The 18,293-nt window shown below is 35.8% G+C and overlaps 1 protein-coding gene across 1 annotated transcript in view; it reads left to right on the forward strand.

Annotated features, from left to right (window-relative positions):
* The first annotated feature begins 1,842 nt into the window (after positions 1 to 1,842).
* Positions 1,843 to 18,293, forward strand: part of ANO3 (anoctamin 3) — a 473,946-nt gene continuing 457,495 nt past the window's right edge. Inside the window, exon 1 of the mRNA XM_054661268.2 lies at positions 1,843 to 2,358. Coding sequence (XP_054517243.1) covers positions 2,205 to 2,358 — 154 coding nt within the window. The 5' untranslated portion in view covers positions 1,843 to 2,204. The remainder of the gene's footprint in view (positions 2,359 to 18,293) is intronic.

The raw sequence follows: 18,293 nt of genomic DNA on the forward strand, positions 1-18,293 counted from the left end.
TATTTCTCATGTATTATGGAATAGTAATTTCCAATTTGTTATTACATATGCCACATCAAGTAATTGCACAGAGTTGAAAAATGGACCTGTATATTATCAATTGCCTTAGAGCAAAATCAGTAGCATTTCTCACACACGAACAAATTTTCAAAGGTATATACGTGAATAAAAAAAGATAGTAAATTTCTCAAGAACTTTTACATGATTATAATTAATTTTTATATATTGATACTCAAAATATAATAGTATCATATGTAAAGAGATAAAATATTCTCTTTTTCCCAAAGATGTCCCATTCTTAAATAATGTAAGAGCTGCTGCTAGAGAGAATGAGACTGTCCTGTGAGCTCAGCTATCATTCCCCTAGGGAAATCATTTATCAGATGATCGTAATGACACTTCTCATGCCAAATCATATTTCTATGTAATCACATTCTATAAAGCATAATTTGAAAGAAAAAGCACTTCAGGATTTGGGCAAATGTACCAGAGGTATAGAGGGTAGAAGTTTCCTGGTAGTTAAACCTCATTGACCAACTCGCAAATAAAACCATTTAGATTTCATCTTTCAGAAAGTGTCCTTGGCAATATTTCATAACAAATACTTCAGTTGAGAATTTTAAAGTCCATCTTTCCTGATTCTAGAATCTACTTTATTTCTGTAAACTTTGTTTGTACCTTTCACCATTTACTCATTTCCCTACATTTGTTTTCCTTTTAACTACCAACTGTCTTTTCCTCAAACTGAATTATCATTTATAATTTGGATCCTGCTTTCAACTTCTTATCTAAGCAAAATGTCATATAATTACCAGTAGAACATGTCCATGTTAGCCTTTTTTAGTCAAAGATTTTCATGCCTGTTTCGAAACAGTGGTGGCCTAGGCTTGCACAACATACATTGTTTGCTGTTCATGCTGTTGGAATGACAATCATTTCCCTGCCTGAGTGAGTTTATGAAGGCACATAGAGCAAAGAGTCAGTTTCTTTACTTGGTTTTTTAATTATTGTAACTATGAGTAATACATGTCACCTTTTGTCCAGAATACATTTTATATTAACAACTGACTTGCAAACTTTATAAATATAAATATACATAAATGTATAAAATATATATTCCATAGTATATATCTATATATACACAAATACTCATATAAGTACATGTATATGTATCTGTGTGTGTGTATGTGTATCTTTTTCAAAGAGTGCTGAGCCAAAAAAGTAAGAATGCTTTAAATATGCTGTTCAGCAAATTAGTGAATAACTAATGGTTTAAAATGCACCATGAGGGAAATACCTGGACCTCATCTAGTTTGGACCCCTAAACTAATGATAACTTTTACTAAATTAGTCTCTGACAAAACATCAGTGTGCACCTCTGGCAGTCTACAGCGGATGCATGGACTAAGGAGCAGTGCATGAATAAAGGTGAAATCTTACATTAAATTTTCTAAGGCAACCCATACAGCTATTTTACCTCTCAGTTAATTCAAGAATACCAGCTCCATCAGTTGCCAACTTTTTAGCAGTTTGCTCTTCTTATGGATCATCTGCTTGTATTGTGAAATCTCACATTTTGTGTTTCTCAGGCTGTATATTTTATTTGACCACCATTTAAAAAGAAATCTTTTCTTTTCCACAATCACAGTCATGTTTTAATAAGCAGTAGGCTACAGTCTCACAATCTGCATCCAGGAAATATCTTTTAGTATTAACTTCCTTCCAATTAAAACATTCCTCTGATGAGCTGCCCAGTGGAATAAAGTTGCTTTCCCTGACAGTCTTTAGCCCCACCCAGCTGATCTCTTGCATACAGAAATATGAGTGAGAACTTCTAGTACCAGCTTACTAAAAGCATCTCTCTGCAGCCTTGCCTATGTCTTCACTTAGCCCATTTTACTTTTCACTGCAGCCTCTCTGAGATGGGATAAGTGCTGCTGTGGTTTAAAGGCAAAATATATCTTCAAGAAAAAAGACTCTAAAATTCATCCATCCTATTGAAGTTAATTGTCTAGGAAAGGCATTAACACAGAAAACTTCTTAGAGTCAGCTCTGCGTGTTTTATTTCCTTTGGATTTCCAAGTGAAAATAATTACAGGAAAGCCTATAGTTATGACTGATTAGAATACTGTGATTTTTTTCCTATCCCTTAATTTTAAGAATTCAATAGTGTGAACTTTACATAGTTATATGGGAATTTTGCAATGTCAGTTTTAAAATTTGAACTGGATAATTTTTCTCCTGAAGGCTTCAGACATGAGCATGCTTCCAACTCATGTTTTGCTTTACCCTGTTTGACTGAACTCTCTGGTGATTCTAGTCAACTGGAACTTCAGCACTCCAGTTCTGTCCCGACTGGTAAGCTAACCTTTAGATTGATATGTATGAGTATCTTAACTTACGTTTGTACTTCTTTAATGTCTGATGTGTAATAAATAAATGTTGATGTCATCCATTTTCTGGTGGTATAGCTGATGCCAATTTTAGTTTCTTTAGTTTTTTCCCAAAATGTATAAATAGACTTTTGAAATAAAAAATAGAGGGCTGAAGTTTTTGTGCATAGAATTAAATGTCAGAAAACAAAGTCAGTAAACTCAGAAAAATGTTAATGGTGTAATAGACTTTGTTCCTCTGAATGCTCAGGCCTATCAAGGCTTAGTTTTGTATGGCATGACTGATGAAATCAGGAATCTTAACCATAAACTGCAAAGAAAACACTTGCCATTTTAATTCATCTCTTTTATCTCTCATTTGTATGCACAATTATATAAAGGATAATATATTATTTATGTTCTCATTAAGAACAAGAGAATATTCATTTTAGTTATTTTATGATCTGATTTAGATTCTATATGAGCTGACAGTGTTAACATAATTAAATGTGAAGAATAATTTTAAACCTTTGAGTGTTACTTGCTTAGAATCTCACAGTTTTTGTTCTTGCTCTGCAGGTCTGAGGGAACAATACTATACACTAATAGTTTGCATTCATCAAAAAATTCTGAGGGTTTGATTTATAATGAATAGCTCTTATATGTCAACAGTGAATTAATTGTGCTTTGTAAAAAATGTTTGCATGATGGATATTTTAAATGTTGTACTAAAGTAAAACAGCTATAATTTGTTTATCCTTTCTTATAAAAGAAGGCGTTGTAATGGGAACATAAAAATTAAGCAAAGCTATTATAACTCTGGATATTGTTGGACACTGATCTTTGTCGCATGAAAAATCTTGTAGAAATAATAAATTCCATTACACAACAAGAGGATTCTTCTAAGAATTTTGGCAAACTTCTTTATTATATAACCCCCAGTCAATCTCTGATTTATTGCTCATAGATTATTATGTATTATATGAGTTGTTTTACAGTATAAGAGTTCTGTAAACAGGAGATAAGACATTCTTTTATACATTTTCATTGAACTATAAGAAAAAAATCTCTATGCTGTTATTTTGTCTTCTAAAATTGAGACTTACTAGATATTGAACCTACAATTTCATAGAAGTAGGGAAATTAATTTTTTACAGATGTACATAGCTTTTTACAGTAGACTTGGTTAGAAAAATAGTTTAATTAAAAAATTGATAGTTTAAATATTCATGTCTTTTTCACCATTTTTTTTGTCTTCTAGTCATTTCTGTCAGAGTTAGCACATCCATTCCATTAGATTCAACTATTGTCTTTATGCCGTTAGATTCAACTATTGTCTTTGTGCAGAGTTAGCACATCCATTCCATTAGATTCAAGTATTGTCTTTATACACATCTATAGTGCAGGTATAATGTCATTTCCAGAGATGCATACTATGAACAGCCTAGAAGACACTTCCACCTTGCTATTCTGGCTATGCCTCAAACTCAACACATCCCAGTTGAAATCCCTCGAAATGCTTCCTCCTTTTTGCTTCCATATTTTTCTATGACTTCTAAGTAATCTCAATATTCCTTAACATTTATTGCAATGGCATTTATGTGTTTATTTGTATGCATATTGGTTAATATCTATCTTCTCTACCTCTATGTCCACCGTGACAGCCTCTGTACCCAATAGGATGTCTCACAATAAAACATTCTTAAAAATATATTTTCACTCTTCGAGACCAGCCTGACCAACATGAAGAAACCCTGTCTCTACTAAAAATACAAAATTAGCCAGGCGTGGTGGCACATGCCTGTAATCCCAGCTACTTGGGAGGCTGAGACAGGCGAGAATTGCTTGGACCCGGGAGGTGGAGGTTGTGGTGAGCTGAGATTGCGCCATTGCACGCCAGCCTGGGCAACAAGAGTAAACTCCATCAAAAAAGAAAAAAAAAACATATATATATATACACACACACACATATATATACACACACACACATATATATACACACACATATATACACACACACATATATACACACACACATATATATATTTGACTCACTGACTGGCTGAGGAACTGAAACACCGCTCTCTTCATTTTCCTCAATGCAGACACCTGTATCGACTCCTAACTGATCTCACCTTCTCCAGGTTTTTCATAACAAACCTCCTGCCCATGGATGGCTAGGAAATATTTCCCGAAGCACAACTCTCACCCATTTCCATCTTTGTTCACTATTTCTATGATTCTGTATAACCTGTGTTATAAACCTGGTGCTCTATGATTTAAGCTCTGTTTTTTTCCAAAACTTTTCAAGCCCCATGTAATCTACACATATTCCACAAGTATAATTTACACTCTTTAATCATTGATAATATTCTTTCAAAATAATCTTCAATAATTCTTTTCCTCTGCCTCCATTTATTATGATGTTGTTGAGATCAAATGCTCTCTTTTTCCGAAATGCATATGGCCATATCTCTGTGTAAAGGGATTTTTTTCCTGTTGCCGAACATCTGTAGGTATTTGTCCTATATATGAAAATGTTTACATGTCAATTTCTATTATAACTATTTAGTATGCCAATGACTTTTATTAGACTATGTTTCTTGAAGATAAGTGTCACTACCCAGTTGTTTGTGGCTTATGCATGATACACATATAAAAATTATGATTAAATAAATAACCAAATAACACATCATAGTACACTTTTTTAATGAGTTTTCTGCCATAAGGTATATTTGTTTAAGTCAAGTTATATATGTTTTGCATTAGATTTTCAAAGATATTGTGTGGAAATTATCACACAATTTGCCGCCTGATATCATCATTCAGGATAGTAACAATATGGAATTTGTCATTCATTTGAAACTTTATGGAACATTGAACTTTCCAGAATCTATTTTGTATGCTAGGAATTTTTACCTTATTTTTAATAGAGTCAAGTTTTATTTATTCATTCATAATGTGTTTATTGCAGGCTTAGCACTGGGATTAGTGGTAGGGGTGTGTATATGAAAATGAGGTGATAGCCAAAGTAGAAGAGAGGTCTACCTTTTTAATCTCAGTGGTGTGGCAGTATGTTCTCAACATTCATGTACACATATTCCTAGCAGGGGAAAATAAAATATAACTGATGAAAGTTAGTCCATAGAAATTAAACCATGTATGTCTAAAAGGAAGTGTTCCATTGTTATCAAAAACAGTGTTTATAGCTTTCATTTACATAGTAACTATTAGGTATCTCATAATACAGAATCTCAATCAACCTCACAAAATATCTGTAAGGTAGTATTCATTCATCTTAAATTCCGTGCATTAGAAGGAGAATCCAAAGCTCAAAGAAGTAATGTAATTGGATTTAAGTCACACATATAGTAAGTGTGTATGGGTGAGGGGGAGCAGGACAGCCGAGAGAGAGCTGAATTGGAGAGTTTTTAATCTGTTCTGTCTGTAATTTTACTGTTCTTTTTTCTCCCCAGTATTACTTGAAAATTAAGTTTAGAAATAGTCCAGTGAGGGAAATTGCCTCTTTGTGTTCCAGAGATTGATGTAATTAAAAATAAGTAATCAGTAACTAAAGTATAAATGTCTTTTTTTAATTATACTTTAAGTTCTGGATACATGTGCAGGACATGCAGGTTTGTAACATAGGTATATATGTGCCATGGTGGTTTGCTGCACCCATCAACCTGTCATCTAGGTTCTAAGCCCCGCATGCATTAGGTATTTGTGCTAATGCTCTCCCTGCCATTGCCCCCCACCCCGCAAAGGCTGCTATTATTGATAGTGGGATTTTGCCTATCTTTTTTTTTTTTTTTTTTTTTTTTTGAGATGGAGTCTCACTCTTGTTGCCGAGGCTGGAGTGCAATGGCGCCATCTCGGCTCACCACAACCTCCACCTCCCGAGTTCAAGCAATTATCCTGCCTCAGCCTCCAGAGTAGCTGGGATTGCAGGCATGCACCACCACGCCCGGCTAATTTTTGTATTTTTACTAGAGACTGGGTTTCTCCGTGTTAGTCATGCTGGTCTCAAACTCCTGACCTCAGGTGCCACCCGCCTCAGCCTCCCAAAGTGCTGGGATTACAGGCGTCAGCCACCACACCTGGCCCAATTTTGCCTATCTTTAGATGACCAATAAACTATCTGTATTGTCCATGTTTGTATCTTACTTCCACATTCTCATGTTTCAGCTTTAATTTTGATTGCCCTTTGCTTATTCCTAGTCTATAATTTGAGGCCTCAAAAGCAAATATACTTATTTATAGTCTCTGAAAATTCTATCCAGAAAGTTCTTCCTTCAGTATGAGTAGAAAGTATAAGCTAGAATGATAATCTGATATTTGATATTCTTATTTTTTTACAATTCATAAATATATGCAAAAGTCTATGTCATTTATTTTTGTACTTTTCTGAGCTACATATAATAATTGAATACTTATAATAATTGAATACTGGTTGGGACAGAAGTAGAAGTTGCCTACCTAGGAATGCAACCTATCAGGTAATTCAGGATTCCCATGTAAATTAAAATTTTTACTGTGTAAACTTTGCAGCAGAGAATTACCTGGACTCTAGAGCCAGACTAGTATTGAGTTTGCTCTGCTACTAATTGCATGACTTCAGAAAGTTAAATGAATCACTCTGTGTTTCTGATTCCTCATATATATTAAGGGTGTAAAAAATCCCTACCTCATGGAGTATTTAAGAACACTAAATGATATAATGTCAAAAACCATTTAGCACAATGCCTGCAACTAATATCTAGCATATGCTAACTATTATTCAAAATACACTAAGGAGGTGAGATCACTTATTATAATGGTTTTCCAGAAGGTGATGATTAACCATGTGCTGGGGCTCACAATTTATATGAGGCAAATTGCAAAATCCTATGTAGTACAAACTGAGCTTCTCAAACTGACACACAGTTATCCCCAGGAATATCTGACAGTGTGTATAAAATATAAATCACACAGTCTAGGAGCATTGATGTTACTGATGAGTAATTTTTTTCATTTTAACGTTAAAGAAGGACTTGGTAGGAAGTGAAACAAATGTCATAATTCTTTTTCTAATTTTTTAAATTTTTCATCTTTGTGGGTACATAGTGGTGTGTGTGTGTGTGTGTGTGTGTGTGTGTGTGTGTGTGTATTATTTATTTATTTATTATTTGAGATGGAGTTTTGCTCTTGTTGCCCAGGCTGGAGTGCAATGGCATGATGTCAGCTCACTGCAATCTCTGCCTCCCGGGTGCAAGCAATTCCCCTGCCTCAGCCTCCCGAGCAGCTGGGATTATAGCCATGGGCCACTACGTTGGGCTAATTTTGTATTTTTAGTAGAAACGAGGTTTCTCCACGTTCAGGCTCATGCCACCACACCTGGCTAATTTTTTGTATTTTTAGTAGAGATGGGATTTCACCATATTGGTCAAGCTGGTCTCAAACTCCTGACCTCAGGTGATCCACTCGCCTTGGCCTCGCAAAGTGCTGGGATTACAAGTGTGAGCCACCATGTCCAGCCATGTATATATATTTATGTGTGTACATGACATATTTTGATACAGGCATACAATGCATAATAATCACATCATAGTAAAGAGATATCTCTCACCTCAAGCATTTATTCTTTCTTTGTGTTACAAACATTCCAATTGCATTCTGATGAAATGTCAGACTGCAAAGAAAAACTCCTTTTGACCTATAGATGTCTGTGGGCATTCCTGTTTTTCTACCAATAGAAGTATTTCTAAAAGAATGTATGTGAGGCAATGGAAAGAAAACAGAAAGGTGGTGGCTGCACGAGGACCTTGGTTTCTGTTGGCTACTAGGGTGTTGATGCCTGATGATGACAGTGGCATCACCATGGTCTTAATGAGGTCAGTAATTTGTCTTGAATTCAGTGTGGCTGTGTTAGCTTTAAGTATTAGCAACATGCAACAGTGTTCTGAAGATATCAGGAGTCCCTGTAAAGTAGCTGGAAATTTTACTTTACTTCAGTGGAAATTGGAAAAGGAAAATGAGGTTATGTATGTACCAGAAATTAAATTTCTCTATTTTGTTCCCACTCTGGACAAAAAGGAGCCAGAAAAAAAGACTTCCTGCTTTCATAATTAAGAGTTAATGTAGCCTTTAGAAATGAGACGCCTTGTTTGAATTATGAATAATGCATTAAAGGAGCAAACGGAGAGAGTAACAATAACAATCATGCATTATCTAGACCAAAGTGACTAAGTTGTAGATGGGCAGAGCTAGATTTATAAGCTTCTTTTATATGAGAATATGACAGTGAGGCCAAAAGAGGCCAAAAGAGTGGCTTGTCTCAGGTCACTCAGATAATTAGATATAAAGGTCAGCCTATAATTCTCTATATCCTGAATTGTTATACCCTTATGTGTCTTCTTACTCCCAAGGGTCATCATTACATAATATGACTTGGACTTTGACATAGAACAACTATGAATGTAGCTCAGACACAGGAGATTTTAGAACTTGTGCGAGTTATTTAAAACTTCTCTGCCTATTCTCAGTGAGAAACCTACTTGTAGAGTTAACTGTGGAATTAAAAAATGTGTGAAAAATACCTTGTGCAGGGAAGGGGCCTAGAATACACATTTAATGGGTGAGATGTTGCCCCATTTCTTTTTTTCCATTGTTCTGCCTATTTATCTTACTCTCTTGTGACTTCTCAACCTCCAAATTCCTGGGCCATTCACAGGAGTTGCTATAAGGACAAGAGATACATATTGAATCTGAAAACCAAAAAAGTCTAACAAATACTCATATTACCCTGAGTTTTCTAGTTAATTCCTGCAATTACATGACTTTTAGACCAAACAAATGCTCTCGAGAGTGAATTGTGTTAATTGCAAAAAATACAAAGATCTGGGAGTCAGTCTAACCATCTTTAGTAATATAAGAATCCCCATCTCATCATTTCTTTATTTTCCTCTAACATTAAATAAATTATCTTTTTCTTCTATTTGTCCTGTAGATGTTTTCTTCAGAATTCTTATCTGATTCCACAGTAGATAAGCACAACTCAGCATTTTATAGTTCTTCTTTTCCACTGAATAATTGACTCTAGCTAGTGAAATTTCAGATTTCATGCTCCATTTTCAAGGCCATCATGAAGCCATTTCTCAAAGCAAAAGCATTTACAGAAGTAATTAATTCTCCAGTAGAGCCAAGTAGTGGGTTTTGGAAATCATGGCTTCCACAAACAAATACTACATATTTTACAATTTCTGGTAAACACAAGGATGACCACAGAGAGCTTGGACATTTTGTCATCTTGTTTTGCTTTGAAAATCAAATAAAAATATTCTCAAAAATTCCCTCATATACTTTTATATGTATACTTCATAAGATTCATTAAAACAAAATAGAGCTTTATTAACTTCATAAAATACATACACAGTCACATAGATTTGAACTGAAATTGGCAATTTTATCACCAAAAAAGGTGAGCAGAATAAGAACTAGTGAAAGTTCCAGTGTATAAAATGTTCACTATTTGTAAGTCAACAGTATAATGTAGGACCTACCAAAATGCAAGACATCGTACAAGCATAAAAACTCATTAAGAGAGAATAAAACATAGCCCTGCTTTTAGTTAATATTAGAGAAGACATTCACTCATTACATTAGTACTTACAGAGTAGCCATATATGCTATGTGCTTTGACACACACACATGCATAACAGTGTATATGTGTAAGCACACTGCCTAAACTGGTAATAATATTATTCCAGGAATCACTGGCATACCCTGGCTCCTCCTCATCCATGGGTGTCCAGCAATAATTAAGAGTCATTCTTTCAACCTTATCTTCATACTCTCATCTCACCTTGTAGAAGTCAGTATCAGTATCTTATGTGATAGATGGTTACAAAGAAGGAGAAGGCAACAGAAAACAAAAAAAGATCCTGCATGAGGAAGTTTCGCAATACAGACAACACTGTCTGTATTAAATGAAATTAAACTATATGGGTAGTTTAATATTTTTGTTTTTGTTTTTGTTTTGAGACGGAGTCTCACTCTGTCACCCAGGCTGGAGTGCAGTGGCGCAATCTCGGCTCACTGCAACCTCCACCTCCCAGGTTCAAGTGATTCTCCTGCCTCAGCCTCCTGAGTAGCTGGGACTACAGGCACGTGCCACCATGCCTGGCTAAGTTTTTTTTGTATTTTTAGTAGAGACAGGGTTTCACCATGTTAGCCAGGCTGGTCTCGATCTCCTGACCTTGTGATCCTCCCACCTCGGCCTCCCAAAGTGCTGGGATTAAAGGTGTGAGCCACCGCACCAGGCCTAATATAGTTTAATTTCAGACTTTCATCTCCTAAAATGTAAGCTTTATAAACATCTCTTCCAGGGTTTACTCCATGGTCCTAAGTCATACTACCTCTTTATTCTTGTCAGCCTTCCCCTACCGCTTCTTTCTAATGAACAGTTTTCTGAGCCCTGCCTTGGCCTCTGTTTTAATCCTCATCCACATTAGGCTTCTTTTCCCTAATGAAACATTTTTCTTAGGCTTCTCTTCCCTAATGAACATAACATTTTTCTTTTGCATCCTCTGCCCCCATGGCATCTCACTCAAGCCCACCTGTGGAGCCCCTGTGCCTTCTCTGTGACTCCAGTCTCTTCAGTGCTGAAGATCTTCCTCAGGTTTTGGGAGCCATCAAAAATGGTGGTGAGTGAGGACCTCCTCCCATCACCCAGTTTCAGCAAGGCAAAAACTTGGTGGGTGGAAGCAGTATTCCCTCTCCACCATAAGAGGCACATGTTAGGGAGGACTAGGGGATTGAGGATGGTTCTGGAAGTCAAATTAAAATGTTAATGTTGTACCTGAGTCACACAATGAATTAATTAAATTCATTTCCTGGAATTTGGATTAAATTCATATTCAGGAAATGAATTAAATTCATATCCTGGATATTGTCACTCTGTATTATCCTGTTTCTAAGTGGAAATTTTTTCCATCTTCCATGCTACGGATTTTTGAATTTACCTCTTGTAGCACCCATGAGCTGTTTGTAACACCGGAATGGTCATTTAAGGGAGAAATGAGTAGCTATTCATTAGAGTGTATGCTGAAGGAAAAATAAATGATAAAGTAGAAGCGTTCTGGCCTTTTGGTAGAATAGATAAATATGGTCCAAAGAAGATAGCAAAGGAATGAAATTATAAAGAAAGACAGACTTTTAAAAAGAAAGGAGGAGGGCATTCCTGGAGAATGAAATGACAAGAACAAAGAGCATGTTATCACAAAGCATTCATTCGTGTGTCTGTCAGTTTATTTTTTTGCCATCCCTGCATACATACCTTTCTTTCCAGTATGAATATTCTAATGTTCTTTTGGAAAGTTATCCCTTTTCCAAGGGATATCCTGTGGCTATGGAAGTTGTTGACATAGTTTGTGCCCCATATTTAAGCTATGCCTGAAGCCATTCTGCCTTCCAATGCAGACTTCCAACTTACTGGCTTATCGTTGAGCCAGGACGTTTCTTATTGTTTATGCCTAATTTGAGTTGACACTTCTGTCACTTGCAACAGTAAGAGTTCTCAGTGATAGATGTGATAATGAATTTCCAGTTTTGGTGGATGGCAGCAAGATCTACCTGGCTCATACAAAAGATGCATGTTCTAAAGTAGTGGGAGGTTAAGTCAAATGTGGATAGAAAAGCAAACCTCAAATCCTAATTAACAGCATTGGCCAGTAGCCTTGATAGTTATCTTACTATTTGTGGGAGATCAATTTTAGGTTTCCACTTTTTTTTTTTTCCTGTTCAAGGCCTGGTAACATTAATCTGTGCCCGCAGTCAAGCAGTCATTCATCATTTATGGAAATCTAACAAACTGTGGCCTTGACCTCTGCTCTCAAGGTTCCTGACTCCATATCCTTTTGCAGCTAAAATAGATGGAAACTGAGCCTCATATAGAAATTTAATGGGTCCCTAAGGCAACATTTTACTTTTCTCTTCCTCCCACTAAAGAGAAAATTTTATTTAATTTGTAGGGGGAGGAGGAGCTGCTTAATCTTGGGCTGTTTACAGAAACTCCTCCAGGGGTCTCAGATTGGCCAAGCCTGTCTGATTCAGTTCTATTTCAGGGCAGAATTCACGTGGGTCTTTTATGTTCCTGTTTGTGATTTCATGCAGGGATGGGACACAGGCATAAATTTATACTTGTATAACCACTGAGATATGTCATATTTAACCATCTGGTTAGGAACTGGGCCAAAGATTCTTTTACACTCTGAGAAACTGGCTATGGAAGTTGTTGATATTAATGACTATCCTTTTCTTCTGTATTTTCAGGTTACCTAAGGGGCAAATGCCCATGGATTTTTATCTTCCTTAGCATGAGGAAACATTTTCTTCAGTGGATGGTTTTAGGATAAAATACATAAGGCCTACCTTGGCAGTTGCAGCGTATAACTACATCAGTGCTCATCGTCTTCCTTATGGAAACAGTGGCCATGTTTTTTGTTTTGTTTTGTTTTGTTTTAAGAAACCTTCCTTTGTCTCTTTCTCAATTGTAATGTTAGTAGATAAAACCACAGTGTCTGGGAGTTAGCCTGACTAATTTATGACCATACAGTATGTTATAGATTTAGAAGGGAGCCTAAGTTTATCCAATCAGAGTGAACTTTAAGGCTTTAGTTGGTAATTCTGGACTTACTTTCTGGGCTTGCAAAGACTATGAGGCTTCGAACTGAAACTTGACGCAGTCATGAGGAGAGAGCCTGGTATTGTCAAAAATGACGTGGGGAGCCTGAAAATGAAGAAAACCCAAAAGAAACAGAGCCAAGATTGCTTTTAATGTAATGTTGGAGCATAAATCAGGCTCTGCCCGAAGCTAACCTGAACTAGGAGCTCATTAAAATTTAGTTCATTTTATTTGCTTAAACCAATTTATATCAAGACATGTAGCTATTTGTAGTTTGGTAATATAGGAAATATTTTCTCCTTCTGCCTCTTCTCTTAGAACACTTTCCTTTTCTTCAAAATTTCTCTCAAATACTGTCTCATCTGTGAGGCTTTCTTTGGCACAGGTGTATAGTTGGTCACTCTATCATAATCTTTATCATATGCTATGTTTGCTTATCTGTATCTTGTGTTGTAAATTACTACAATTTGTTGTAATATATTTATTTAGCACCTCTTCTGTGCCACACTGGGTTAAGCTTTAAAGATTTGATGCTGAACAAGGCCAACATGGTTTGTGCCCTATGTGTACTATTTAACTGATAGGTTATTGATAATTAGAGATATGATGTGTTTTAGCAAAAGGAAGATACAGAGAACCAGGGAAGCCATGCAAGAGGAATATTACAAACAAAATATTACATGTATGATATATCTTGGGGTTAGCAAAAGAAAGTTGCATAATACTAAATGTGATCATTCCTACAGAGTATTGTCCTCTTGGTAATAGTGTTTCATTTGCTTTGTTTTAATCACTGGGAGCTGTTTTAATTACTTGTATATAACAGAAATTTTAAAACAATTATTGAATTTGTACATGATTCAAAACATATTTACCTCTGAACCTTCCTTGATTAACACCCCTCCACAAAAATCTTTCCTGCTCTAAATTCTCAAAGTTTAATTTTTATTGAATATCCACATTGCCTTTATTTTATTTACTTACATTTAGAGAGTTGATGCTTGGCATTAATAAGCCTCATATCTAAGATCTTCAAAGATGTCCAAAATCACAAATGCAGAAATTTTACCAAAGCTGGCACATTCTCCCTGAATCACAATTTCACCAAAAGTCACATATATAAGCACCATGTGCCCACAGCACAAGCTTACCATCTTTTCAGTATTCACCAACATTTTATCTTCTATGCTGTAAAAGTACAACATTGACTAGAGCACTCAGTGAAAAAAAGAAAACACGTTTTCTGATTTTCATACACCCCATATTATGGGTTTCGTTCAAATGGTAGGTCAACACTGAGTTTAACAATTCACTCTTGAGAATATCTGAAACTTTTATGTTCAAGATAAGAACCAAGAATTCATTTTATCATACCTATTGACTTTGTATTTCCTTCTTCTAACCCAGTTTCTTCAGGTAGATTTTATTCTGCCTTATGCCAGGGATATTTTTTTCCAAATAAAAGTCGGCATATGTGACTTTACAAGAGCTACCATTTACTCAAATTACAAATAGAGAAAAGATGAGAAGAGATAAATATATGAAGAGCTGACTGACTCTGACTTTGATCAAAAGCTAAGTGACTCATACTACTTAACTTTGTGACTTAATAAATAACAAGTAAATCATAAGTGGATTTTTCATATGTTCAAGAATATAGAAACCCTGAATACTAAATAAGCTCATGAATGTCATGATAGTGGAGTAGTAATATGTTTCATTCAATAGACTATAAGTTATTTGAAGGAAGTTTTTTTTTTTTTTTAACATTCAAGCTATATGAATAAAGCACTGACTCTTTCTGGGTCTCAGTTTTTCATCTGTAGAAGAGGTGTAAGATTTTCTATTTTTATTACTATCCCTGAGAGCCTGCCATTTCTGAACATATAGCTATCAAATGGAAGCTTGATTGCCAGTAAAAACCTATTAAAGTTGTAATGATTTTAGGCAGAATATTTACATTTACACTTACGATATCTCTTACTTATTTATTCATTGGCAGAAAGGTCAGTTTAAATTTGAGATACAGCTTGCATTGGAAAAAAAAAGTGAAGCAAACTGATCCCCTGGAGATTGGGTTCAAGATATTAATTAGTTAGGTTTAGGGTAGGACTGTCATAAACTAAAATTTCTTAAAAATATTTTATACAAAATTTCTAACTGACCTCACATAATCTTTTAAGTTATATTATTTCCAAAATGTCATTCCTTTTATATTTACATATATAAATATATATTATATATTTATATATTATATCTAGATATTATATATATCATATAGATATATAATATATATAATATAGATTATAGATATATATGTGTACTATATATATATTCTATATATGTGTACTATATATATATATATATCTTAAGAATCCTACATGATGGATCTTATTCAATGAAACAAATTAGGCACAGTCTAGTGGGAAGACAGCCATTTAAATCTTTTCTTTTTTTAAGGCAACATTATTTGTGCTATAGTAAATTTGTGAATGATGTGTTGTGGAAACGCAGGGCGGGTAATTAAATTCTGCAAGATGGGTAGGAAAGAAGCTGTAGAGAAAGTATACAGTGGAGGGGACATTTGAACAGAAATCTTATGAATGAAATTTCTGTATAAAGTTAAAATATAAACGGGAAAATGAAGTCCAGGTAAAGGGAATGCCATGGTCAACCACACAAAGGCATGAGAAAGCAACACACAGTTGAGGAAAAAAAAATCAGTGTTTAATGCCAACCCAGAAACCATCAGAAATAGTCACTCATTCCTCTGGATGTCTAGAATTTTCAAAATATATTTAGGAGAATAGTTTATTTATGATTCTCTTAGGCTAACTCCCTTCAACACACTCTACATTCTTCAAAGTAGGGATCATTTCTGATTTACAAAGCATAACATCTGGCCATAGTAGCTGTTCAACAGACAGGCGTTAAATGAGTACTAATGGAGCTGGACTTTGGGTTGTGTGAGACAGAGATGGAAAACAAGAAGGTTACATTGAGCCAATTTGTAATAGGATTTAAATATAAGACAAGCAGTTTAGCCTTTATTCCTCTAGTGAAGACATGCCACCAAGGGTGTCTAATTAGGATAGTGACATGGTTCAAGCTGTGCTATTGATAGTTTCAAAAGAAGAAATCTTCCTTCCCTGCTCTTGAAATATAACACAGGTCAAATTTGCTTATTTTGCCAATCACATTCAAGTTTATAAAAGTCACGTTGAAGATTAGAAAGTACAGAAATAATATGATTTTAAAACTTTAAACTTTCATACAATTCAAAATTTAGGAGAGGCAACATTGTACGCTACCTTTTTAGTGCTTTTTCCAAATTGGGTCCAAGAATTAAATTAGCATAAGGTAGAGCAACAGGAGGAAGGCATAAAATTCATTGAATGCAAGTTTTACATGGCACAGGAGCCTTTATAAAGAGATAAAGACTCAAAGATGCAGTTGGAGTTGAAAACCGATATACTGAATTACACAAAGATCAATAAACTATGAAAATGTGACAAGGCAAAGGGGCTTGGGCTATAGTCATTGATTTGGGGGAGAGGTGGCTAGAAGGATAAGTGTTCATCTAACAATGTTTGTTTGTACAGATTACTTTTGGCCTCGACTTCCTGTCTTTGATGACACTTTTCTTCTAGTATAGGAAGCACATCATTCACATGTGAGTTTTATCTCCCGCTTTTAGGAAACTGAAGGTCAGAGTTATAATCTTGCATCTACTGTTTGTCATGTGCCTTTAACTAAAAATAGTTAATATGCCAGGGTGGTATATTTTGGAGTGGCATAGTCTTAACTCCTACAAAAGTTTCTCTCATCTTCTCTTCTTGGGACTGGAAACAGCAGAACAACAGCAATGCACAAGAGGGAAGGGGTATAATGTGACCTGGTTATTCACCATTTCTTCACTTGCTTTTCCACTCTTTCTCTCACAGTTTTTACAACATGTGGATTCTTCCAGAGCTGGTAGAGGATGAGAGGAAGAACATAAAGGTGTCATATGACTAGTACTATTGTAATCTGACCTTTGAGTGCCCAAATGCCATATTTTTCTTATGGAATGGCTTTTTTAGTGTTTTCTGGAGACTTTGCCTGATCAAAACCTCTACACCCCCTCTGGGGAGCTTGGGGAGTTCCTATACCACGTTCCCTGGGAGGCTGCTTACACTCAGAACTTGCAACTCATACACACCCCTTATTATAGAGTTTTATTTACCTTGGCAGGCACTCTTCTTAAGTAGGCCCCTTTCAATATGTCTGGAGTTCATTTACCTTTCTAAGTACCCACTTATCCCCCAGGACAACACAGTAGTAATACCTGCAACACATTCTAGAAGGGCAAGGAGCTAAGTAGCTACTCTTCAGCTCTCTCCTTGCTTCATCATGAGGACACCTCCAACTCTGTCCTTCCAAACTTTCAAGGAAAAAGTAGGCGTGGATATCTATGCTATGGGAACTCCAGGAAATACAGGTCAATTTTCCCTGAGAATAATTTTTTCACTTATCACTCTGGTTCTTTGGAAGCCCTAAGAACCTTTCGTTTTTGTAGTTCACATGCGCATGGGTGAGAATCCCATCCTCCTCCTTGCAGTCACACTCACTCTCTGGAGTAGTTTTCCTGATGCTGCTCTTATTTGGTTTGAGATAGGGGAGATGTACACTGAGAGAGGTGTATGGCGTATACAGCAGGCCACACTTTTCTTTCTTATAGCAGTTCTTATTCTTCCCTTTTATCTCCCATATTATCTGATAGCTGCAATGAAGCTGCAAGATGTGCTAAGGGAATCAGATGTGTGCTTCATGTTCTATAAATGTGCCTAGCACCTTTCTTTAGAATGTGGGAATAATTTGTACCTTGTGTTAATCTGTTCTCATGCTGCTATGGAGAAATACTCGAGACTGGGTAATTTATAAAGGAAAGAGGTTTAACTGACTCACTGTTTTGCATGGCTAGAAAGGCCTCAGGAAACTGAGGCCATGGTTCCTCATGGCAAAAGAGGAACCAAACGAGTCCTTCCTCACAAGGTGGTAGAAGAAAGAAGTACCAAGCAAAGGGGGAAGCCCCTTATAAAACAATCATATCTCATGAGAACTCACTCACTATCACGAGAACAGCATGGGAAAAACCACCCCTATGATTTAATTATCTCCACCTGGTCCTGCCCTTGACAAGTGGGAATTATTACAATTCAAGGTGAGATTTTGGTGGGGACACAGAGCCGAACCATACTGTTTGCAACTTTGGGCAT

Source organism: Pan troglodytes, chromosome 9 (assembly GCF_028858775.2).
Source record: "Pan troglodytes isolate AG18354 chromosome 9, NHGRI_mPanTro3-v2.0_pri, whole genome shotgun sequence".
Classification (NCBI taxonomy): Eukaryota; Metazoa; Chordata; class Mammalia; order Primates; family Hominidae; genus Pan; species Pan troglodytes.